The sequence below is a fragment of the Notothenia rossii genome, assembly GCF_949606895.1.
Source record: "Notothenia rossii genome assembly, chromosome: 5".
Lineage (NCBI taxonomy): Eukaryota > Metazoa > Chordata > Actinopteri > Perciformes > Nototheniidae > Notothenia > Notothenia rossii.
The window spans coordinates 14,751,273-14,777,225 of NC_136903.1; the positions used below are offsets into that span (position 1 = coordinate 14,751,273).

Sequence of the window (25,953 nt, forward strand, 5' to 3'; positions counted from 1 at the left end):
ATTGTTACTCCTCTGAGAAACTTTGCTGATAAATCTATAGTTTTCTTTAAAACAAAGTTTAAATTCAGGGCTTTAACATGTAATGAAGAATGTTCAGGCTGCTGTATTGTTACATTACTAAGGGTAAAGTTGTGAGTAACTTCCTTGAAAAACTGGAAACTGGGATAGACCAGAATTTCCTAATATTATCCATTCCCAGGTTTGTGTAAACCGGTGCACACGTCACATGACCAAGTTCAGCAAATAGCAAGTCGAGTTTGAGGTACCTTACCAGGTGCGTGCATCAACTAGACGGCTGTTGTTAGTCACCTCTGTGGCTCCGTACAACGTTACAAAACTGTAAATCAACAGGTACACTCATAGAGGTTTAGTTAATTCGCTTCAATCGGTTCACCTGTCCCTTGAGGAAGGAGGAAGACGAACACTGCGGCTCATGGCTTTGATTTTAGTCGCCTGCATTGTGGCATTCTCCGGGAACACTTTACTGGCAGACGGTAAGGATGTAGCCTACACAATAAACTCTATTCTCTTGTTTAGATTTCACAGGTTTAAACGATATTTAGAAATCTAGTTTGACTTATGACCTATAATGTATTGTTCCTGGTTTGTTTTTGTCTATTTAAAACGTACTGACAGCCATGTTTTCGGGATGCTGTCTGGGTAAATACCAGGTAATGTATAGTTCTTGAGGGTCTCTTTATCTGTCACAGTCACATGCTGTTGCCTGGCAACATAAGGTGACCCGGACTTCGGACCCGGATGTGGGTCTCCTTTTATGAAAAACTGTTAAAACACAGAGGAATAACTCGAAAGTTGGACAGAGAGGAAACAGGAAGGAAAGTTGTGCAAGTGTTTTGTGGTTTTAGTCGTAGGCACGATGAGCGCATGCGCTGAATATCCTGAAGAACAGGTCCAGATTCAATAGAACAGTATCTATCTCATTGTCTGAGGTGTATTTTACATCTGTCCTGAAAAGGGAGCAGTTAGGCCTGATATTAACTTGTTGTTTGCTTGGAACATGTCCTCAAACAGAAAAGGGTATTCAGTGATCTTCTCTTTTCATCTAAGTCAGCAAAACAGCCATTAGAGTCTGCTAGGTTGACAAAAAGTGTAAACAGGTTCACCTTCATGCACCATTAGACACTCAGTCATTGCTGAAAGCTGCCCTAACACTGAACTCAGCCTCATGAAGCTGCAAAGGCTGTATGCAAACTGTTTACACAGACACACGGTAGGTAGGCAAAGTGTTTTCTCAAAAGGCTTATTGTTTGATCACACAACATAGAGTAGAGATGAATTCAAACCTTGTTATGCCTTGACCCGATATGACCGACACACAGTTGTATTCATTCATGTCGTGATTATAATTCAGGAAAGTTCATGGCGAATAGTTCAGTAGCAATTTGTAATCTGCAATTTTCTCATATTAAAGTGAACATTTTAATATTTCTTTCAATGATAATAACATTGATGATTAGATTAAAAAAATTATAATTTCCCCCGATAAAACGGGTACACATGTTCACTTACAGTACAACACTCGCTGTAACATTTAGCCTATTGTATTTCTTTTTCACACATATATGTATAGTTTACTTCATCTGCATTACTTGCACATTGGTCTTGCAAGATACAGTCATCTTGCACTCAGTTATTCTACTCTGTTTCTTCTTGCACTATTTTATTGTTTTTAAATCAGTGTTATTGTTTTATAAATTATATATATTTATGTTGCATTGTTCGAGGAGCCTGGGTCCTAAGATTTTCATCGCCACATCTACACTGTAGCTACTGTGTAAATGAGAATTAAGCCTTTATATCTTTGAATCTTTGAATCTTGAATCTCTAAATAGTATCACATTTGCAATATCAGTCAAAAATAATCACAATTAGATTATTAATTAGTTGAAATAGTTTTCGACCTAATTGAGATATAACAATCAGTTTTGGGATGGATAAAGTTGACTTGTTGCATCTCTAATGTGTGTCTCTATCTGTAGCTCAGACGTGTGTGGATGGGAGCGTGTTTAAGGAGCAGGTGCTCTATGTGGGGCAGCAGGAGCCCCCATACCGGCTGACCTGCCCTCTGGAGCCCCAGAGCCCCCCCCTGCCCCGCCTGACCTGGCAGAAAGACTGCAAGCCGCTGCCCTCCATGGAAGGGAAGGCCTACCTGGAGTTTGCCAACTTCAGCTCGGCAGACCAGGGGAATTACACCTGTATGCAGCAGGGCAACAGCTCATCCTCATTCACTACGCGCCTCATAGTTAAGGGTAAGTACTACGTCTAGGTTAAGTGTAATGGAGGCAATTTGAACAGGATACTGTAATTATGTGGCTCTCACAGTAAGCTATTTCTTGCAGGGTTGGGAGGCAACAGACCACATATATAACTTTCCAAAAAATCTGTTAGAATCTCTCCCCAGCCCAGATTATATTTGAATTGAAGTATTGGACATGTTTTAAAAGTGCTTTCTATGTTTGATTTTAAAGTATAGAAAGCTATTCAAATAAAATGTCCTTTTCTTCTTGTAAAACAATTGATTATGTAGCTAATTCAAACACTATGTCCAATTTGAATGCAGTAAATAATTGCATTTTAAAGTCACCCCCCCCCCAACGTTGATCTTTTTGTCCCTGAACCAGACATAACGTTTGTATGGGGGTTTAGGGAGCTAGTTGAGCGAGTACACCTACAAGAAGGCATTTAGCTTCAGCTCGTCTTCCAGCTGCAGTCTCAGCCTGTGCACATGAAAGACGCTATTGTCTGCGTTTCCTACAGCGAACACAGATACCGCAGGTCCTTCCTCCCTGCAGCGGTCAGACTATACAACCAGCACAGGCCCTAGTAGACCCCCCCCCCAACACACACACACACACACACACACACACACACACACACACACACACACACAACAACACAGACTATAACACCCCCAATATGTGCTATATGTGCAATATATATATATATAACTTTTTGTTTACTTTAATACTTTTTAATGCATGTAACATATGTAACATTAAGCTATCTGTGGCTCTTTTTCTGCTGTAACAATGTACATTTCCCCTCTGTGGGACTAATAAAGGTATTCTGATTCTGATAACAGTGGTTTGTCTCTTCTCAGAGTCACGGTGCTCCAAAGACCCAGAATTTAAGCGAAATGAAGACAGACTCTTTGGAAATATAGGATCCACTGTGACACTGAACTGCACGGCTCTTCTCTTCTGGGATCCCACAGAGGAGCACTGTGACACCACGCTGCAGTGGAGTAAAGATCACTTTCCCCTCCCCAATCACATACATTACACGCTGAATGCCTCCTCATGGTGATTTGAAGTTTTCTAAAGTCACGTTGAAGCATCTTCATAAAAAAAGCATTTGAGAGTGGAAGTAAGATTGAGTTTCCTTTCCATCTCATCAGGTATCCTGCAGCCGGCCAGCTGATGGTAACCAATCTGCTGGAGATCAACCTGAAGGAGCAGGATGATTTTGGGCTGTACATCTGCACAGTGAGGAACTATTCCTCTCTATTCAGAGTTTCGGGAGAGTGTAAGAAAACTACTTATTTATGTTGGTTTCTTACAATCCGTCCTGCATCTTTAGACGTCAATATTCTGCAGTAAAATGTGTCTTGGTTTCAGCCCTACATTAATATTGAGTCTAGTACTTAATTGTTTCAGGAATCAGTCTTACAGTCACACTCCACTGACGGAATTCATATTCTGCAGTTTGTGATGATCAATTTGAATGAAAGTATTGGTTTATTGTGATTTTTCCATAGCGATTGCATGCGGTCGACCCAACGGCCCCAACCACATATTTTCTGTTTTGGCAGCCATCGTCCTCCTCCTGCTCCTGGCTGTCGCTGCTGTTGTGTACTCCAGGTGTCACCTGAACATCAAACTCTGGTACAAGAATTCCTACGGAGACTATGAACTCAGTGGTAAGTGACATAATGTTACTATAACCATGGGAGACTGTGAGAATATAAAGTATCAACATCATTGGTTTGTTTTTTTGTGTCTCTTCAGATGGCAAATTATTTGATGCCTACATCTCCTATGTGAACAATGACCACGACAGGAAGTTTGTCAACTTCATTCTTAAACCTCACCTGGAGAAAAGAAATGTGTACAAAGTGCACCTCAATGACAACGCTATCCTACCTGCCTCAGGTAAGCCTAATGTCTGTTGTTGTTGTGGAATGAATGGGAGAGTGGGAAATGTGGACTCTATTTTTAACTAGTTTTTGTTCTCTTAACAGTCCAGAATGTTCAGATCCTTCTGAACCTGTTGCTACGAGTTATTCTGGGGCCCCTTTCACCCAATAAGCCCTTGAGCAAGGCACCGGACTACCCCTTTCCCCCCCACTCCCATTGCTCCCCGGGCGCTGTACAATAGCTGTCCACTGCTCCTCGTACTAGACTCCTGGTACTCGGATGGGTTAAATGCAGAGGCCAAATGTCACTGTGTTCTGTGTGCTCTGCACGTGTTTGCAACCATGAGACCATTTTCTCATGTTAATCTAAATAATCTTAAAACAACAAATGCCATAACAATTTGTAAACAACAATGATTTGTCTGACTATTTGTTATCTGTGTGTAAGCACTTTTGAACCTTAAGCAGCCCATTTTGAACAACGCTCTACAATATTTTGTGTCTCCAGAACCGTCTGCAGAGCTGCTGATGAACTTGAGTCGCTCTCGGCGTCTGATCGTGTTGCTCTCTCATGCTTACCTCGAGCAGGACTGGTGCTGCAATGACTTCAGGTCAGATGAATTCAATGTTGAACAAAGAACCAATAATATATACAGAATAAAGCTTAGTAAAATGAGTGTGGCATCATCACAATATACCACTTGAGGTCAGTGTTGCTGTCTCCACTGTGTCCTATCCTGACACGGTGTGTGTGTTTTCAGACAGGGTCTTCTGCACCTGTTGGAGTTGTGTCCGCAGCCCATTCTCATCCTGTTGGAGGGTCAGTCCAAACGCATGAGGCCTGAGATCAAGCAGCTGCTCAATGATCACCAGCATTGCCTCACCGTCCTCACCTGGAAGCACAACTCTGTGGTAAGACCCACAAGAGTACCTATCAGAGCGATCTAATACCACCAAAATACTATAGGACTTGCTTTAAACAGAATTATGTTTAACTTTTTAGAAAAATAATAGATATACATTATATTTTAGCTAAAATTTAAGCCAACATTCATCGAAAAATTATATATTATTATGTTAATTACATATATACAATACAGTATGTGCAAAGTGTATATCATGTCTCAATCTCTCTAACACTGAAAGCAATATGAGTACAAGAGAAAAAACCTCTTTAATTATATTTGTGTTCTACTCTTTAACGGCCATTTACATCTACGCAATTATAGATATTTCTAATTTTGAGATGTGATTCATTGTAATAAAATAAATAAACATCTGAATTTAAATTAGAAATGTATTGCATATACTATATATAATGGAATAGGGCTTCTACAGTTGAGACTACAGTTCAGTTTGACTCTTAACAGCGCAGTGTAACGTGTCATGTTTGGTTTCCACAGACTCCTTCCTCCGTCTTCTGGAAGGAGCTGGCCTTAGTGATGCCTCGTAGAGTCGTCTTCCGCAGCTCGTCTGCCTGCGAACCTCAAACTTTGCTACACAATGACAAGGACCCCATGCTGACCCTCGACTCCAACTACCGGGACTCCAATTCAGACACTGACCCTGCCGGAGATCTGGGTAAGAACAACAGTCACTAAGTAGTAATGTTTGGAATATTCTTACCTATATCTGCACATAAAAGTAAAAGATAGGCACAGATAAGTGCCAGGTGACTGTTGTAATGTAATTATTATTGCAATTCAATACATAGACAACATGCTAAAGCAGGTTTATTCGTGTTTAACAACCGTGATCCAGAGATGTTAACGCTAGTTGGTTGTCATGCACTTTTTCTTGAATAGCAATTAAAATATTGAACGTAATAGCCTATATTCAAGTCTTAACCTGACAGTCTCTTTTGTCTTTTTCAACGTGCAATACAAGCTTACCTAGTTAAACTTTGAATAATCAAACACGGGTTCAACAGTTAATCTTTAACTCAAATATACAAAATCCTTCGACCGTGATGAGCTTGCACATATTCTCTTCAACAGTTTGTCTGTCCTGTATCATATCAGGACATTCCAAGCCGATATGAGACAAATGCTTTCATGTCAAAGGAATAGCTCAGTATTAGCATAGTTACCGAGATTCTTGATGAATAGATTAGTTCAACTTTATACTTTACCTACATGTGAAACTAGTCAGTTATCTTAGCACATTAACTGGAAACAGGGTCAAAGACAGTATCTAGCCTATCTCTGTCTGAAGCTCACAAATCTACTCCCAATATCTTTTCTTTCTTAATTGTTTTAAAAACATAATGGTTTAGACTAAAGGTTGTCTCAAGGTGACTAAAACATTTTAATAAAGCTTCTCAATAACTATTAGTCAGTCACCAAACCCCATGTATACTACAACCTGAAGTTTTTGCACTGCTGGAGATGCTGGTAGATACATTTCGTTATCTTTGTGCATAGCCAGGCTAGCTATTTCCCAGTGTTTCTACTATGTATGCTAAGCTAAATGAACAGCAGTTGTTGATTCACAATGAATCAACCAATGTGAAACTGATATCAATAATGTTATCTTCCTCTTGGCAAAAAAGCAAAAATGTCACCAGATGTTAAACTACGCGTTTGATGTCTTAAAACAAAAACAAATGAAACAGCATACATTACAGCATTTCCGCAAACATGTACTTTGCATTATCATGTCTCACTCTTGTCTTCCTGCTGCAGGCCTTCGCCCCCCCCTATACAAGGCTCTGGCCTCTAAAGCTCCCGTCCTGCCCGTCGCTCACATCCCGTCTGCCGAGCCAAGACCCACGGACATCGACGTGTCGGACCTGGGATCACGCAACTATGGAGCGCGCTCAGACTTCTACTGCCTGGTCACTGAAGATGACATCTGATCGAAACCCCCCCACTGATCTCTTAAAAACGACTCTACCGATGCATTGCTTTATTGTTACCTAAGTCAATATGGGAAATATGTGTCTTTTACAGTTTTGTGTTAAATCAAATGGTTAACTTCTTTTACCTTGTTTTTTCTATTTACCAAAGATTGATTTTTACATTTTTTATATTTTTGTTTACTGATGTAAAATCTCTAATGAGAAATTGTACAAGTTATTATCTGCTGTATTTATGTGAATCAGGGAAAGAACTGTAATTTCACTGCTTTGATCTCTCATGAAGTCCCCAGCAGAGGGCAGAGTGCTGTTAGATAGATTGAAGGGATTTAGCTTTTCAAGCAGTATTTCAAAATATGACAACTGACGGATTGGGAAAGAGAAACAATAAATGTAACAGAGTCTTAAATTATATCTCCGGACATCTGTTTGTGCACGTGAGGCAGGGCAAGGCTCATGACCGATGAACTCGTAACATTTCTGTACATATGGGAGCTTTGTGTGTTTAATGTAAAAACACTAACAACGCAGCAATAATGCTAATAAAGCAGTTTCACAAAAATACCTGGCTATTTCTCTCTTTTGGGATCATGCTCTCTGTCTTCATGGGGTGATGGTAGCAGTAACGGCAGTGAAATGAGAGTCTGAATAAGGGTGCAGCAGGGCAGGTCTGGTGTTGTTCTTGTCTGAGCAGGAGCAAATATGTAAACAGGGAGTGGCAGGCATTTCATCGTGATAGTGTCCCTTTATTACAGTCACAGCGAGAGTGTGCAGCACACGCACAAATAAGACACACTTAATAAATGACATTTCAAATCGGTCTCTTTATTAGATGAAAAATATGATGATACATCTGCCTGTACACAACAAAAGCAAATCTTAAAGCAGTTAGAAGTCCTAGAAAATAAAAGGGAAACCATTTATGCCAGAGCAATAAATATTATTAAAAATGTAAGTTTTGAAATAAAAAATTTGAATGAACAATTACACATTTAATTAGAATATCTTACTTGCCAATTTATGAGTTTCAATGAGGTCTGGGGTCCGTGTTAGATTTTGCTATAACACCTCAAAAACAAAACATCATTATCACCATATGATATATGTTTTGAAATAAAGTGAGTACTGTATTCTTTGTACACTAACACTTAATAAAGTACACAAACAGCAGGTTTAATAGGCTACTGAAGAAGCAAACACTTGATGAGACTACGAATTGTGTTTGACAAAACAACTACAAATGGATGACACGACGGCGATTTAGCAATTTTGAAAAGCACAGAACTAAACACAAAAGTCAACTTTGGAGATACATTAATTATTCCTAGATTTCTTAATCATAAGTATTAACATCCAATTTGCTATAAATTCAATTATAACCATGTTATAATATTGACTCATTTATGAACACATTTATCCATCCTTAAACTACAAGAACTAAGTACATAGTGTAGGTGCAAAGTACAAAAACATTTGATTTATTTTTAAAAGAAGAAGCAATATATACAAGAACAGCATGTTTGTACCACACTTCAATCCATTCATTCTGTGCTGTTCTGTGCATCAACAGTTGTCATCCGCAAAAAAAAAACAGCTGAAATTATATCTAAATACATTTTGCTCTGATAAAAAATAAATCCCTGATTCCACACTAAAACATACAGTGTTTAAACAAAAAGAGTAAATGGTTAAGGTGCACACATTTGTGTCCATCAGTAGTCATGCCGGATCCAAAATTCTTGAACGGTCTGTTGAGTAAAAAAAATACACAGGAAGTTGTTTTCCTCTGTGTAGATCCTCCCTCACTTGTGTGTCCATGTTCTCATCCTAAAAAAGTATCTTTGAATAGTACAAACAGTCTCTTTGCTCCATTGGGGGCTGGTGGAGAGCAGGCCTCTTCACCACTGCCTTTTGTTTTAGATCATCATATCTACAAAATCTTGTTTCCCATACCCTTTCTGTAACACAGAGAAACGAACAAGACAATGTTATAACGAATACATAAACAAATAGTGTGTTTATTTACATTATAGAACGTATTCAAATACCACACAGTACACCTCTGTAACAGCTCCCTTGATTTTTAGAATTGACCTGAAGTTAAAACCCTACCTTAACATGTGTTAGCTGTAATTTGGCCCTTGATAGTGTTTATTTGACAGTCTACGGATTTGTATTTTCCATGGTCAACTTGTATTTTAATTTTTAGTTCGGTTTAATTTCTATTTTGAGTTGTTTATATTTTACGTTTGTTTATTTACTACTATTTATAGATTTTTACAAATTATGAGCAATGCCTTGTTGCCAATGCTGCCGTGACTAAAACATTTCCCAATTTAGGGTCAATAAAGTACATCATACCGTATCTTAGCGTAAGTTACCTCAGAACTCACGTTATAGCATGATAGTCAAATAGTCTGATGTTTTTCCCACGTACAAGACAAGCTTTAATGCATTTTTGGTTCTGTTGGGACCTGTTTGTTAGGAAATAAATCTGCACACCGCACCCTTTGGGAGGGGCAAGTCGGAATCTGCAAAAGTCAGAACATGTAGGGCACCTGGTCCTGCCCAAGACCTGGACACGCCTGAGTGGCTGTGTGTTTGTGTCAGTGTTGAAAGAGAAGCAGTGTGAACAGTCAGAGAGACACACACACACAGGCAGAAATGAGAATGAGGGTGTGGTTCAGTGACTATTGTTTGGCAGTCGACACACATAATCTGACCTCTTGTTACTTCATGTATTAATGTTTAAAATCTTGTTGTGTGATTTGATTGTTTTTGTGGCATCTGAATGGATTTGAATAACACTTCAAAACTCTGCCTAAACTCTTAATAGACCGTTAGAAAACAAAATCATAACTGATGCATTATCTCTAATATGTTATTGATTATCCCTCTCAGTTTTTTGGAGGGGAAATCATTAATCATGCAGAGCTCGAGTTTACTCTCTTACCTCTTTGTAGCTTTTGTGCAGTTTCTTGTACTGGAACATGTTGCTGAGAACTGTTGATGCTGCTTTGGCTGCTTTCATCCTCCCCGTGCTAGGAACAAAAAGATTTATCCAAGGTTAACACTTGGTACAAATAACTTTAGGTGAGAAGAAAGGCTGAAATATTTCACACAACATTCAACATGCAAATGTCATGCGGATGGAGAAATGTCAGGGTGAGAACACATTTATTCAATACAGCATGTTTATGCCACATTACAAAGTCTTACCTGCAGGTGCCCGTCATGGTCTTGATGCTGATCAGTTTTGGCAGGCCGTCAAAGTATGTGATGTCTCTGGCAGCTATAGAGCTGCTGGTCACCAAATTATTGAGAACTCCACAGATGTTCACCACCACATCGCTAGAGGGGTCCTTCTGGCTCCCATCGTCAGGCAGCTTGGCCACCAAGTTGTTCACCACCTTTGAGGCTGGATAAACCAATAAGTAAAGTTAGATTATTTGTTGGAAACCTATATTTACAATCAACTTCCTGTTAAGGACTCACATTTTTCTTTTAATGTTCAAGAGTTTGGTTAAAAATGGTAAATTGTTATTTTTTTCAACTTTTTTTTAAATAACTTAAGAAAAAAAACTGACCCATGTCATTCTTATCCCTGGCATGGCGGGACAGATTTCGTAAGAAGCCTGTGAGGGATCGCAGCTCCAGGTCATTGCTGGTCTGCATGCGGTTCTGCACCTGTGGCAGGATGCGCTCCTGCTCCAGAGCCACCAGGCTCAGCACTGACGCCCACTGCGGGACAAAGAGGAAGAGACAGTTTAAAGATGATGTAGATTGTTGCATTTGCATATGGCAAGATGAATATGCTTCTCACCCTGTTGTCTCCAGCGGTGATGTTCTGAAGAGCTCCAGCAGCCGCCTCGCGGGTGGTAGAGTTGACCTCGCAGTCTTGCAACACACGGTTATAAACGCCCACAATCTGTGGATGCCAGAGCCACTCGGCGCCTTTTGGCACCCGGGCCACCTCGGTGAAAGTGGAGATGTCCTGGTTCTTTCTCTGTGGGGAACATTTGAATTGACCAATTATTAAAATTGGTATTCTCCACAAAGAACCATGCCATAGCACCACTTTAAATGTTGTGTTGACTAAAAATGTGCTCATAAGTAAGGATTGGAAATAATGAGTTCACCATGAAAAAAGTACAACCTATTAGTTGACTACAAAGGAGCAGCCCTAACATGCACACAAAATGCTGATGGGTAAATCTCACGTGTGCGTACATTTTTGGCTTTCCGTCCCTGAGGTGTATAGCAACCAATGGCGTCGCCCTTTCCTGAGCCCTGAGCTCTATTTGGTCCTTCTAGGCGCATCAGAGTAGTTGGAGACATCTCGCCGTACAGCTGGTAGGAGAGGTTCCTCAAGACACACATTGCATTTTCCACGCCCTAAGAACACACAGACAAATAAATACACAATCCTTGGGTTGAACCAAAGAAATGGATTGAATTCAGCTCCATCTCGTTTGATCTCACCTTGTCTTCTGCCTTGCCGTCCTCGAGGGAGTTCTTGATGTAGCAGACCAAAGAGTCCACCAGTCCGGGTTGTTCTCTCATCTGCTGACGGGTCTTCTTGTTCACAGAGCTCATATTCCTGAGCAAAGAGAGGAGTCAGAGAGATATTTTAGGTAAAATCCAGAAATCATGCATCATATTATATTTAACAAACTGGGCTGGTACAAATCAAATATCACAATATTTTCTACAAAACATTATATTGATATTTTGACAATATTGTTGGCTTTACTATTAATGATCTCATACAAATATTAAGATAAATGTTGTTTTGATAATCAATCATTAGTATTGTAGGTCTATTCACTTAAGGGTTACAGACAAATAATACAAGTTATACAAATACATCACTCTACTGTAATGCAGCTTTTAAAACCAGGAAACGAAAACACTTGTGAATTATTACAATATTACAATTTTGAAAATCTAAGATGATATCTAGTCTAATATCACACCATCAATATAATATCATCGTGGACATACTGTATCTCTCTGATTGCACTGTACAATCTCTTGTAGATTTTCTTGCCAATAGTATTGCTCAGGTCTTAACCCAGACAAATATTAACAAAATGAAAATTAGTTTAGAGATTAAAAACCCTTAAGCATGCACACAAACAGAGTCAAAGCACCGGGGTCCTGGAGTGGCGTAGGCTTTCAAACACAACTGTGAAAATAAATGGGTGTGGTAGAAGCTCCACTAGCCCGGAGCCAGTGAGTTGGCGTGTACTACCAGAACAAGTTCCCAAATAGAAAATGTGATCATGGGAAGGAAATGAAACCCAGGTGAGCCAGGAAGAAATACATCTTAATCAAAAGGAGCTTGCTGCTACCACACAGAGAAGACACAAATAGGTGAGGTGTACCTGAGGCATCCTGTGGTGTTGTAGAAAATGTCTGCCTCAGAGGCCGTCTGCTGGTAGCCATCAGTGTCTTTGCCTGACATAGGGATGAGGATGTTCTCCGTCAGCTCTGGGAGGGTCTCCTTGGCCAGTTTCTCCTTCAGGTTGTCTTTGGAGGAAAGGTTCCACAAGATACCTGCATACACACGAGAGGAGAGTCAACAAAACAGACTTTTATGCTTTATTTTACATATTAATTTGTGTTTTACTTCTCAACCTGGATGTGAGGATATTTTCACTTTAATCTTGGAGTTTTTCATGCTTCATCCTAACCTTATTTTAAATAAACAGTTCAACATTTGGGAAGGCAGATTAGTCACTTTCTTACTTAGAGCTGGATGAAAAGCTCAGTACCACTGTGTTATAGCTGTTTGTTCAGTATTTACCTAGCAGTTTGTTGGCTTAGCTTAGTAAGAAGACCCGGGGGGAAACAACTAGCCTGGTTACAAAAAACATCTACCAGCAACTATACAACCTACAATGTGTGTAATGTGTACAAAAGCTATTGGCCAAAAACAGGTGTGAGTTTGGTACTGTTTGACTGTACCAGGCTAAGTGTTTCCCTTGTGTTAAGTGTTAAGTTTAAGCTAAGCTAACCACCTGCTGGCTGAATCTTCATATGTACAGTAGGGCTGCTCGATTATGGCAAAAATCATAATCTCGATTATTTGGGTCAATAATTGATATCACGATTATAAAAAAAAAAAAAAAAAAATCGTTTTATTTTGATTATGTTGTTTTCATAATCGTTGCCAGCCAAAATCGTAATTGCGATTAAAATACTATTAATTGAGCAGCCCTAATGTACAGTGACATATTGACATTAAACGTCAAACTTCGACATATAAAGTCCTTTCAGAGTCTATATGAGAAACTCAGTGAAGTCACAGTGAAGTGACAGTGAAGCTAAGACATTAGTTGGTATTATAAGAAAAGACCTCTGTGACATTTGGCAAAACTCCAGAAAAAAGGTGCAGAGGTACAGTTGCTCTGACATTTATCACATTCTCACAGAAACTAGTGATTAAGTGCCTCGTCAGATATACATCAAGGTGTAACGGCTCAAAGGGCTGACAAGGCCATCAGTCATAAAAGGGAGCGGCATGTATACAGTACTGTTAGGCCAAAGGCCCAGACAACTCCCTCATATATGATCCCTCTCTTCAAACTCCATATAGAAAACCTGCAGCTCCACCTCCTTTTCTTTATGCCTTCAGACACACAACATGTCAGGCAAAAATCTCTACACTGTGAAGTTGGAGTTGTAAGATACATTTCCAACATTCCTACAGTCTTCATTTTATGAGTGAATGACTGCCAGTTCTGCTGAAAACAGATAATTGCAATAATGTCAGCTACTGAAGTTGTTGGAATGTGTAGGTGCTGAGGGGTGGGGAGATGAGTCAACTGCAAACAAGAGTTATTCAGTAGTGAACTGTAAACATACATAAGACCCAGAATAATCAACAGCCTAATAATCAAATCTCCTCTATCTATCTTAAAATATGAAAGTAACTATAATTAGTTTAATTAAATGCTCACAATTTGTTGATTCTGACAATAGTTTATAGTTACAGCTTGCCTCCTGTTTGTTTGGTGCGGAATAATGTAATGTTCAGGTATTGTAAGGACACCACTGTTAATATCATGTTGTATTCAAAAACTATGATAACATAATTTGCACAAGTTCTACTTGAGGACAAAGTCCCAGCTCAGCTCTGCTTGTTTTATCATGTTTTTTATGTTAATGACTGCCGTCAAGTTTTTCCTACCAGTGATGTTTTTGTGGAGCTCATCGTCTTTTTCCTTCAGTGCTTCGACCAGCTGTGGGATGCCGCCCTCCTCGATCAGGGCCACCTTGTTGTCCATATTCTCATAGATGAGGTTGCGTGTTGCACCGGTGGCATAACGCTGCACTTCCTGGTTTTCGGAGTTGAAGAGCTTCACTAGCTCACTGATTCCCTTCAAATGACGCACCTAGAGACGGGGTGGCAGGGAAATAAATCGTCAGTTTAGGATATTTCATGTTTTTCACTGCATTTTACCCCATAGTTAGGCGATCTAGGTTAGATCTACAGTAGGTCATGGATTAAAGCCCCTATGTTCCTGTATGTTTGTTAAAAAAAAATGATGGCACTAGGATTTGCCAAGTTCTGCAATAGGTTTAGACAAATTGTTCAATTGTTCCAAAAGATATGCATGTTTTTGCTTGAGTTAGTTGAGAAAGATATTACATTGTATATTTTATTAACTTGAGACAAAGCCAGGCCAGCTATTTCCCTCTGTTTTTGGTCTAAATATTAAGCTAAGCTTTACAAACATGCAAGAAAATGAAATGGGTTTATTTGCAACTATTTGTAAACAAGTTGTTACAGCGCATGCCACATACCACAATAATTTAATAATTTTCCAACATTGGGATCTTTGTTGCATGTCTTACCCCTTTCTGTTCTATAACACATCTTTCTTTCCTTTTAATACAAAAACATCTGGATTTACTTTTTAAAAAACTCATTAAACTACGAATCCAAACCTAGAATATTCTCAGAGGCAAAACACAGATTTAGCTCTCTATCACATAAGATAAGAGTGTTAATCCCTTCTGCAGTGTATGTGACAGTGATAATAAAAATGGACCAACATGTGAAGCAAAGGCATAGCTACTTTATGACAAAAGAAATGAAAAACCCAGAGCTATAACCACAAGTTTAACTACCTCATTTTTGGCCTCGTTGTCACTGTAACACTCGTGTTGAATGTAGGCGGCACCCAGGACCTGCAGGCCATGGTCCTCCTCTCTCAGGTGTTGCACTGCTGAGGGCATGTCCAAGGAGTTGATCCTAGTGAGGGAGCGAAAACACAAGTTCAACAAAATAATCTAAAACATTATAATGACCCCATTACCCTGTTTTCTCTCCCCTCACTAGGATCAACTCCTTGGACATATGTATGGAAGCACAAAATATGTCAGCAATAGTAATTATTTATGGATGATTTATTTGTTGCATGCAAAAATCCAGCTTCTGGTATTTTTTCCAAATCACACAGTGGTCTGCAAATCTGCTCGGGAAACCACACGCTGGGTTGTGTGAAATGTGAGGCCTGAAACTGAGCTGCCACACCCAAAACCAGTCCTGCAACTTCGGAGCCTCCTCCCAATCCACAGCTCTTGTGAAATACTGCGCTCACATCACACACTCCCTGACTTAAAGCTCCAGGCACATTAATGTCAGAGAAAAAGTGAGTATTTACAGCAGCAGGAAAATGCACGAGGGACTGAATCAAGAGAAACTGCAGTTCTCCAGTTCATCTAACCTAGGGACATGTCATTGCGTGCAAAAGTGTGCCTTGCTGATATGTTTTTAGATGCTATATTAAGAAGTGTTTGGACAATGGAAGCATGAAGGCTCTCTTTAGCAGGGGGGATTGAGCTACTGTATATCAGGCTTTTCTTTCAGAAAATAATTCAGGATCAGTTGATCAATTACTGGATTTCTTAGGATTTGTTGACAAAAGGAAAAAGACTACACAATATCTACACACAAGTTACCCTCTAAAGATCTGTCAGTAAAAGATCTGTCAGTAAAAGAGTATAACAAACAAATGAGCCATCATTGTTTTAAAAGTGAAAAAGGTGGGGACTTGGGGCACAATGGGATGTAATGTAAGCTTCTCACCCGCTGAGGTTTCCCATGCTGGCTCCCATATCCATCTGCCCGAAGACGTCCATGCCCCTGCCCACACTGTGCATGCTTTTGATTGACTGGGCACGAGACATAGTGCCCTGACGCTGGGCCATTCCATATCCTGCATCCATTCTGTCCCCCCCACTACTATACACACTCCCACTGGACAAGATCTGCTGCCCTGGCAAGGAGCCGGTGCTCATCCTGTTTCTGTTTGTAATCCTGTTGATGGTGCGGTGGGCCGGGCCTTTGTAGGAGTGCTGCTGTGTGACCTCCACCTCTCCTCCTGTCATTTCTCCACTGCGGCCAAGAGTGCCACTAAGAGATCGGTGCATGGGAGAGTTAAAGGTCATGGAGCCTCCTTGCCTGACCTGGGTGGCGTAGCCATTGACTGCGCTTTGTGCATACTGGCGGCCATAGGTGGCGTCACGCTCAGAGACCATGCTGCAGGCATCGCTCATATCATTCCACCCGGGATTCACCTGCGCCGTGTGCTGCCGCACTGCGTTCATGGAGAGGGTCTCTGGGTCCACGTGTCTTGTTTGCATGACGGCCGTTTGGTAGCCGCCACCTTGGTAGCCGCCACTTTGTAAGCCGCCAATTTGCATGCCGCCAGTTTGCATGCCGCCACTTTGATATCCCCCACTTTGGTATCCTCCACTTTGGTATCCTCCACTTTGGTACCCCGCACTTTGTTGTCCGCCACTTTGGTATCCGCCACTTTGGTATCCGCCACTTTGGTAGACAGCCCCACCGTTCCCACCACCACCTCCCATTCCCCCAACACTGATCTTGTGCAGCGTGGCCAAGTCTGCACCAGCAGATCGGGCACTGAAACCCGCCTTCTGGGAGATGCGTGGACCCTGAGGATGAGGGAAGGAGTGACGATCACAATCAAATGTGTAACCAGAGATACTCATTAAGCTCTAGTGAACTATGTGTATGTGTATGTGTATGTGTGTGTGTGTGTATGTGTGTGTGTGTGTGTGTGTGTGTGTGTGTGTGTGTGTGTGTGTGTGTGTGTGTGTGTGTGTGTGTGTGTGTGTGTGTGTGTGTGTGCGTGAAACACAGAAAATGGTTTCTCAATCCGATCACAGCAATTCTACTATCTTGCAGGTCAGCCCTAAGACTTTTTTGTCATTTTAGTTTCCTTTTCTCATACAACAAATTATTTAGTTTAATATGCAACTTCAGGTTTCTCTTAGGCGAAGAGCTTAAATATCTGTGGCCCAAATCCAGCATCTTCCTGTTGAATCACTAAAATGGAGGAATCTAGAGGGTAGACTTGAAAACCTGAGGTGATCTCATCACAGCGTACTGTGAAATACCACACATGCTGTGTCCTGGGTGACCCGCTCAAACACTGGCAAAGAGTCAGTGATGTGTTTGTTTTATTGAAACACCTAGTTAAATGACATATTACTCGATTAGCTGAATATTTGTATAGAAAGTGTGAATACACGCTGAAAGAGTGAGATAATGCAGTAGTACTCACCATTGTTTTGGAGCCTGAGTACATGTAGGATGACTTGGAGCTGTAGCTTGGATTGTTGGTCTGATGTTTCAATGTTGAAGCACCGCCATAGTCTGGAAGGAAGCAGAGAGAAAGAATAACAGATGAATACATTAACACGATTACATTGATTTCAGTGATAGGCTTTACTGAAAGACTAGCTGGTTTAAATGACAAAATAAAAAGGCAATTGTACTCAGATACAATTACTGAGAACAATATTTTATTGAATGAAAATGTTTACAAAGGGAGCTACATCTGCATATATTATTTTTGGTAAAAAGCTTATATAGATCATTAACATTCAACTTGTTGATCCTATCCAGAGTTAATTCCAGATATTTTAAAGAACTATTAATAAAAGTTTGAAAGTTTTCAGTGTTGAGTACACTTAAACTGCCTGGTTTAACTTTTAATGTTTAAGGAAACGTCAGCTTAATTGCCAGCTCAAAACATTTGTTAGTTAAAAAAATAATCAAATGTAATAAGAGAACTTTCATCTGTAGTAGTATCTGTAGTAACCTTTGCAAAACAGTGTTAGTAATTGACCCTGAAAACAGATTTATTTGACAAATGCCTTTTACGCTGGTTTAATAAGTTTTGTGAGGTCCTCCTTCAGTGATGAGATCGTTTTCTTTTTAAATTGATTGATTGATCCACATTTTTCAAAACATGGAATACTAAACTGGTCTTATAATGATGTGAAAGAAGGACAATGTTGACTACCCTGCCAGAGGGAGCAAAGAAAACTTTTCATTAGTGCTTTGTATTTGATGTGTCAACCGATCAGTGAGCTCTGCCACAAAATAACACATGAATAATACAGCATCAAGTGAAGCCTGACCTTCAGCGGCGCTACTGCACGTAACCAAGCGATCAGGAAAACAGGGAAAATTGAATCCTGTTAACTTTACAATGTTGTTTCCAAATTAAAACAAAAATCCTTTGGGTTATTGTTCTTTCATCCATTGACCCTCATAAAAGTTCATTTGAATACAACAGAGACTGACTTTTTTTGTCTGCAAGGGTAAATGTAAACATGGAAACAAATCTAAGTAGAATAGTGATAGAACAAACGGCACAGTGGATGAAGATTTCATCACAACATGACAGCCACAACAAGGTGTGTAACGCCCTTACATTTGTGATGATTTGCATGAAAGACATACATTGCAGGTGTCCTGTTGCACTGCAGCCTGAAGTTTCAATTGCATACAGTCAGTTCCAGCAGGACCGACCGGTCTCACGTCTCTGGTTACCCTTCACAGACATAATTGTCTCTTTCTGGTTTAAATGGTTGCATAACAGTCATGTGATTTCACTTTCTAAATGTAACACACAGATAAAAGAAAGTAACCTGCAGTCAGTGTTCTTCTTATCTCCAGGCAGCATATCATGTTTCAAAATCAACTAATCCCTTTGTATTTAGGAAGTGCAACACTGAAGGACATCCTACTCTAACTGGGGAAAAAAATGTAATTGTACTGTACGTCGTGGGCATCCGTTTCTCACATTTCTTATGCATCAGAGGGGTGGAGGGAACCTCCTTTCACGCCTCATTGCGATAGAGCACTTACACCACTCAGTGTGGGGGGAAATGACTGACATGTTCCCTGGCCACGTCCCAACCTGGCAACGCCCAAAGCACCTTTACAACACACAGAGGACACACCTTGAAAACTGAACTTTCCGATTTCATTTGTTGTTGTTTGAAAAATTAACTTTGGACATGAAGCCAACTCTTAAGCATACACTCTCTTTTTCTCGCTCTGACTCTCTGCCAGCCAGGACACGTCCACCAGTAAACATTGGTCCATACATGCATATTTTATTGCAGCATTTACAACCCAAGAGGAGGCGTTCCTTCCTCTTGGCGTTTTCCTCATGTATGAACTGTGATGCATTCATAACGAGTCCTTCGAAAGCCACAAACCACTGAAATGGCGGCAGTCCCTGTTGTGTTCTCAAGAATTCTTCTTTCTCTGTTATTCAGGTTACATAAAACAATGAATTTGACAAAGCCACAATTTATGACTGTCTGTCTTCCTCCCCCGGCAAAGATCAGGCAGAGATAACAGTGTGCAAAATATCATGCTCAGACACGATTTTCATAAATTGTGGCAATATTTGACAGAGTTATTTGACTTAAGTGTTTTATGTCCCTGTTTGTTTCAACAGTTAAAATGCCACGTACAGTATTTGTTTTCTTTCAAGGCAGGTGCTGTTTGTGCCTCCGGGAAGTGCTCAAACTAGACGAGTGAGAAAACATTCTCGTGACCAAACCAGAGCTGTAAATATGATGCAGACAAGGAGCTGTCATCTGTAGTTTGGGGCAAAGCAATGAATTATAGGACAGGAAGGAATGCGTTCATGCATCAAGCAGGCGTGCACGTTCTTGTCACCGTTTTGTGTAGCTAAACATGTTACACTAACTTAGCTTCTTAAATGCAGTAATGTCACAACTAAGTCTACTCATTCAAAACTCCCATGGAAGCCTTTCCCCTGTGAGACTGTGGGAGTCGCACTGCTGCTTACGTAACAACCCGACCTTGGCTGTGTTAAGTTGGGTCAGACAGATGCTGTTTCACGATGTCTTTTACCAGACACACAACTGGTTCTCACCACACCGTCATCTCTCAGGTATCTCTTCAGCCCTCACCTCTTAAAGCTGAGTAAGACCTGAAACCCAATCCCACAGTGGAAGGCTTTTACCTGGCTCTGCTATCAGGGAAACTCATGAAAGCAGGGCTTGTTTGAGCCTGTTACACATTAACCCTTTTTCGTGTGAGGGTATGAGGCATAAACACTGTAAGATCAAATGTGAGGATTCAGATTCAGGTTCTACCGCTACGGACATGCAGAGGAGCCGAATAGACATATTCCAGACAAATTGTGCTGACGGGGAGTAACGAACAAATGTGTGTTCATGCGCATGTTTGTTCATACACACCCAGATCAGTGAAGTAGCTTTTACTTTCAAGAGTGTGTACACTCTTGAAAGTAAAAGCTACTTCACTGATATGAGTCACCAATCTAGGAACATTATAACATCTTATCCACAAAAGATAAATTAACTATTTTCTACCCCAAACAATAAATATATTAATCTATTTGTCAGCCAATAGGTAATTTATTGTCCCCTCTTTTTTAATGTATATATTTATTTGACTATAAGTTTGCTGGTTCCAGCAACTTAACTGAACCAACTAATTTATCCATTAATAATCCATTTGTATAGCCAATATTTAGTGGAATAACAACAAAATGAATAAAGTACTTTGCTTTCACAATCTATTGATACTGTATGTGGGTGTGCTGTGTGACTAAAAAACAGAAAATGGACCTTACACTGTAGGGGTTTAACATTTTTAAAACACAGCAATATGTTGGGATGTCCAGTGTCTATTTCAGCAGTTTGGAGTAAGGCTAAAGGAAACAAAACACGTCGTACGGATCAGATAAGAACTTCCATTTCTCGTCTGTAACACAGTTAAGAGGTCCGTTTTTAGGGTTTTAGTGTCAGACCCATGCACCTGTTTTTGTTCCTGAGAGGACACAGAGGTGTTTGAACTTTGCCAGTCCCTTACAGAGCACAGGTCATTCCTGTGCTCTGTACACGGAAATAAGCAACTGTCATGACCTATGGTCATGACGCAGAAGGTGGAGACCCTTGTTAAAAACAACGAAAAACACTTGTTGGTGTTTACCTGACATGGCGTAGTGTGAAGTTGATCCATTTTGACGCGGAAGTGTGGACTTCTCCGCCAGTCTCATCTGGACCTGCTGCTGCACACGTCGCGCTCGGGTCATCTCGTCCGACATCGTGCCCCCGTTCCCCAGGTGGATCTCCGACGGGAGCCCATAGGTGGTGACCGAGGTGTTGGGCTTTAAGGCGGACAAAAACACACTCTCAGAGCCCACGATACTCATGGTGAAAAGTTAAAAGACGCGCGTATGGCGTCCTGGTAGAAACAGTCCGTACTGCGGAGCTTGTTTGTGCAGCTGAAAGTGTGAGAGGGGCGCAGAGAGAGCAAGGCGATCAGAGGGAGCAGAGCTGCCCATCAGGGGGAGGAGCCTCGGGGCAACACTACCTGCACAGGTGCTCTTCTTCTTCACTTTTACCTCTGGGACGTTACATTACTGCCTCCCTCTGGACGGTGTCCCTCTCAATATAATATTCAGCAGCTTACATAAAACCAAATCGCCATTATCTTCCTGTCCTCCTCACTGACTCTACTCTCTAACATACTTTCGACTGGCCTCTACTTGACCTGGTGACCTCAATCATACATAGGCCTATGCTGCTGGTTGAGTCACATTCTTCCCGCACACTGTTTAACAAATACTCAGTTTAGCATGGTCAGTTATGGTTGACGAATGCTTGAGAAAGTAGTAACTGGATTTTTTATTTTTTATTGGAAAATAACTGAAACCGGCATGAATCAATTTCTGGGGGGGGGGGAACAAAAAAAAGTTCTTATAACACTAATATGAATATGAAAAAAAAACAATAATACATTTTAGTGTTACATTATTAAGATTTGTTTCATTTTAACTTTATTTTTTAAAGGTTAAATACATTGCAATCATGTATTTGACAAATAAAAGTAAAACAAAGTTCCATCTTGTAACACAGTGAAACAGGAAGTGTCAGTGAGGATGAACCAGGTCAAACAGCTGTGAATAGACCTGCCTGTGTCAGCTCCCTGTGACTGTGGTCAGTGAAGTCATATCCAAATGAATTACATGTGAATTGTGACTAATTCATTCACACTATGATGCCACATGTCATCCAGTGTGACAGCACTGTTATTAACAGTGGTGCATAGCAACAAAGTTATTTTACTCAAGCACTGTACCAAGAGATATTTTTAAGGTACTATTTCCATTTGATGCCATTTTATATTTCTACTTCTAATGTTGAATTTCAAAACGCTCGTGTTTTTTTTTCATTTTTTCACTCCACTGCATTAGTTACTAGCTCCCAGTCATATATGGAGTTTAAACATTGGTGGTGCCTCCACATTATGCCTACATTTTCTTTATTTAATCATAGAAAGTGTTTTATTCTGTAATGGGCCATTCTTGTTAATGCCTAATTTTGCTACTTCAGTAATATTACATTACTTTTACTTAAGTCACTTTTGGAATGTGGGAATATAACTTGTAACAGAGTATTTCTACACAGTAGTATTGCTGCTTTGACTAACGTAAAATATATATGAGTAGGCTACTTTTCCTTCCAACGACTTTTTAGTTTTTCAAAAATTGTTTCATTTATTGGTATATTTTGGGAATTAAAAATATTCCTCAGGTTTTTTTTAAACTGCAAAAGTTAAGTTCCGACATTTGTACCCTATGCCTCAGTGTTCAGAGTTGAAAAGCTTTCGGCTCTCAGTAATTAGATAGATTTATCTGTGACGTTTTCACAAACTGGCCTGAGATTGAGTTCAATCTTGCAAATGACGTTGAGTGTGAATGGAGGACTGTTACCAGGTGTGGTGAAGTCTCACTCGATTATTAAGGCGGAGCCACACCTTTGTTTTATCTGGTTTGTTTTATATGAGCTTAGCAACTATGAGTCATCACAGCCGTTATGAGAGCAACATGAAGCGTGGGAGTAAAACATGATACATGCCAAATGTCTGCAGTCAAGCACCTGTCAAGATACAGACTATATGAAAAAGTCACTGTTGGACAGAGATGGGAGAATTACTTAAGTAACAGTAGAAGGTAAGCTAAGGTAAGGTACGTTTATTTATATAGCACATTTCAGACGCAGAGGCAATTCAAAGTGCTTTATATGTTAATTAACACATAATAGTAAGACAACAGAGAGGAACACAATAAATAAGCATAATGGAATAACAGATTCATAAAAACAATGCATTAATGAGATACAAAATAGTTTAAAAACGACTTTGTAAATACGGTAAGTGCTAAAACAAGTTAAAAGGCTTCTGGGTAAGCAGCTCTAAAAAGTAGTGTTTTTAGTCTTGACTTAAAAGAACTCAGCGTTGGTGAAGACCTCAGGTTTTCTGGAAGTTTGTTCCATTTGTGGGCAGCATAAAAACTAAAAGCAGCTTCGGCGTGTTTGGTTCTGAGCCGGGTACAATGAGTAAAAAATGAGCAAAAAAGAAGTAGAGTGTAGGAATACTCAGTTACGAGTAAAAGTCCTCCATTCAAAATGTTCCTCAAGTACAAAAGCATTAGCATCAAATTAAACTTTAGTAACTCAAGTAAAAGTACTCATTATGCAGAATGGCCCATTTCAGAATAATATGTATTATATGTTTTGATTATAATTATTGATCAATAAAGTGTTTATCAAAGCTGGTAAAGGTGCAGCTAGTTTGAACGACTTTGTATACTGCAGGGTAGCTTGTGAATTTACTCCAGGTGTAACTAAAGTCTTATTTAAGAGTTGATTATATTTCACATCATAAATCCAAATCTGCAAAGTAACTAAAGCTTTAAGATAAATGTATTGGAGTAAAAGTAAACGATTGACCTGTGATTTGTAGTGGAGTAGAAGAACAAAGTAGCCAAACATTGAAATACTCAAGTAAAGCACAAGTACCTTAAAAGTGTACTTAAGTACAGTACTTGAGTAAATGTACTTAGTTACTTTACACCTCTGCTGTCGGACCAGTTAAAACATCTGTAATTGAATTCATAATACACATCAATGCTCTTGTTGCCCTTCTTCATGACTGCCTTTCTTTGTTTAGGTGCAGCTAAGGAGAAAATGTTAAACTGCAACCTGTCTGAACCTTTCCCAAACATTTCCCTCGAGGGTAGAAGAGGATTTCATTTCCCCAAAGCAGATCCAAGTTGATAGGTTTACACTGGATTGGATGAAGAAGGAGATGTATAGAGGACTCCTTCCTATGCCTATCATTTCAATTATAATCCTCATTTACCCGAAACAAAATCACCTTTCTTGTTTTGACTAATTTCTTCATACTCTTTCCAGAGTCTGACTTCACCCTCATGTATAATGTTTGTTGATGGAAACAATCAGTCAGCGGAAAAAAGGAGAACTCACAGCTTCACACGCAGACGCCTAATGTCTCATTGAGTTTGAGATGGTGACAAATATTCTTAGTTTGTAGTTGATACTTAGTACTTTAGATTGAATTAATTTGGTACACTTTTTTTTTAAATCACAGATTTTGACTTACCATAACCATTGAAGTTCTGTTGATTGAAGATGCTCTCCTTTCTGGTGAAGTGTTCCTTCTCGTCTCACCGAAAGATCTGATATGGTGGGATTAATAGAAAGCATTAAAAGTAATACTCAAAGTCACCGCCCTGAAATTTACTATCCTCCTCTCCATCCCAGGTAAATGAAGAGCGTGCACAAGACAAAGATATGAGTCAACAGAGAGCATGTCACCACAGGGTGTGTACAGAGGAGGGGGGCAGACAGTCTGACTGCCACAGAGGACACAAACTTTGATTTCACTGTTGAATTCGTTTTTTGGGAAAATAAAGATATTTACTTTCTGCTGTATAACTGTTCTGGGAATGTTAGGGAGGTTATGTATTATAAAGGTGCAGAATATATTGTATTTATGGTGTGTGATTTAACATCAGTGCTGATTTTTTTAGGATGTTGCAACATATCATTTGTGACTCGCGTGTGTGCGTCAAGGAAAGTGATTTCATCGGGGAGAGAGAGAGTGACACCCTGATTCTAACTGTCGCATGCGTCAGGATCCAACTGTCTGTGTGACTGATTTACTTGTTAATCTTCGAAACCTTGCAACATGGCCAAAAGTATGTCGATATTCAAAAATGAGAAAAACCTAAAAAAAATAATGTGTCAAGTAACGTTTCAAAATCTTCACCCAATACACATAGAAGACTCTCACAGAGGTTTAAAGAAGAAATATCTGCAGATATGGAAGGATTATGAGACAATGTGCACAGAGCTCAACTCGAGGACTGACCATGAAGTGTCAATATTATATTAAAAAAGGAACTATTTTGTGTTTTTATATGTTGTTCAGGCAATACACTAACCGATATGTATTTCTTTTGTTTTCCAAAAGTATGTTATCCTATATGGAGCTGTCACTATATGCTTTTTGTAGCTCCAACATTAAATTAATATGTACAATAAAATGTCAATAAAATAATAATAATAATTATTAACAACATATTATTATTATCATTATGCATGGGGATTACTTGATGCTAGTTTGTATTGAATTGAAGCAATTGTTTGCATATTGATCTTGTGTTTTACATAAAATTGTGATTTTTCCTTTTCCTACACTTTTTTAGTTGTTATCTGTTTTGTTTGTGTATTA

At 39.7% G+C, this 25,953-nt stretch overlaps 2 protein-coding genes across 5 annotated transcripts; one reads left to right on the forward strand and one right to left on the reverse strand.

Moving 5' to 3' along the window:
• The first annotated feature begins 251 nt into the window (after positions 1–251).
• On the forward strand, positions 252–7,575 carry sigirr (single immunoglobulin and toll-interleukin 1 receptor (TIR) domain). Of its 3 annotated transcripts, none has more exons than XM_079684127.1 (10): positions 252–494; positions 2,001–2,270; positions 3,122–3,323; positions 3,419–3,546; positions 3,779–3,940; positions 4,029–4,172; positions 4,665–4,767; positions 4,918–5,068; positions 5,560–5,737; positions 6,841–7,575. In XM_079684127.1, exons 1-10 carry the CDS (start codon positions 434–436, stop codon positions 7,011–7,013), a joined length of 1,572 nt encoding a protein of 523 aa, XP_079540253.1. In that variant the 5' UTR covers positions 252–433; the 3' UTR covers positions 7,014–7,575. The 3 variants fall into 3 exon arrangements, with proteins under 3 accessions (XP_079540253.1, XP_079540254.1, XP_079540255.1); XM_079684128.1 differs by having other exon boundaries at positions 3,833–3,940; XM_079684129.1 differs by having other exon boundaries at positions 2,006–2,270.
• Positions 7,576–7,817: 242 nt separating this feature from the next.
• pkp3a (plakophilin 3a) lies at positions 7,818–24,968 on the reverse strand. Of its 2 annotated transcripts, XM_079684126.1 has the most exons (14): positions 24,820–24,968; positions 21,343–21,520; positions 17,618–17,709; positions 16,114–16,985; positions 15,153–15,276; positions 14,209–14,413; positions 12,401–12,572; positions 11,496–11,613; positions 11,244–11,408; positions 10,837–11,019; positions 10,601–10,754; positions 10,233–10,431; positions 9,967–10,054; positions 7,818–8,971 (listed from the first exon to the last, which is right to left on the reverse strand). In XM_079684126.1, the coding sequence occupies exons 1-14, from the start codon at positions 24,826–24,828 to the stop codon at positions 8,930–8,932; spliced, it is 2,601 nt and encodes an 866-aa protein (XP_079540252.1). In that variant the 5' UTR covers positions 24,829–24,968; the 3' UTR covers positions 7,818–8,929. The 2 variants fall into 2 exon arrangements, with proteins under 2 accessions (XP_079540252.1, XP_079540251.1); XM_079684125.1 differs by lacking the exon at positions 24,820–24,968 and having other exon boundaries at positions 21,343–21,677.
• Positions 24,969–25,953: the final 985 nt, after the last annotated feature.

Bases quoted from the DNA above. Each gene is read 5' to 3' on its own strand.
- sigirr (XM_079684127.1), top strand. From the start codon at position 434: ATGGCTTTGATTTTAGTCGCCTGCATTGTGGCATTCTCCGGGAACACT. The intron at 495-2,000 runs GTAAGGATGTAG...CTCTATCTGTAG, and splicing joins GAACACTTTACTGGCAGACG to CTCAGACGTGTGTGGATGGG. The intron at 2,271-3,121 runs GTAAGTACTACG...GTCTCTTCTCAG, and splicing joins TACGCGCCTCATAGTTAAGG to AGTCACGGTGCTCCAAAGAC.
- pkp3a (XM_079684125.1), bottom strand. From the start codon at position 21,565: ATGAGTATCGTGGGCTCTGAGAGTGTGTTTTTGTCCGCCTTAAAGCCC. The intron at 12,573-14,208 runs GTAGGAAAAACT...GTGTGTATGCAG, and splicing joins GCTCCACAAAAACATCACTG to GTATCTTGTGGAACCTTTCC. The intron at 10,755-10,836 runs GTGAGAAGCATA...TTTGTCCCGCAG, and splicing joins TCACCGCTGGAGACAACAGG to TGGGCGTCAGTGCTGAGCCT.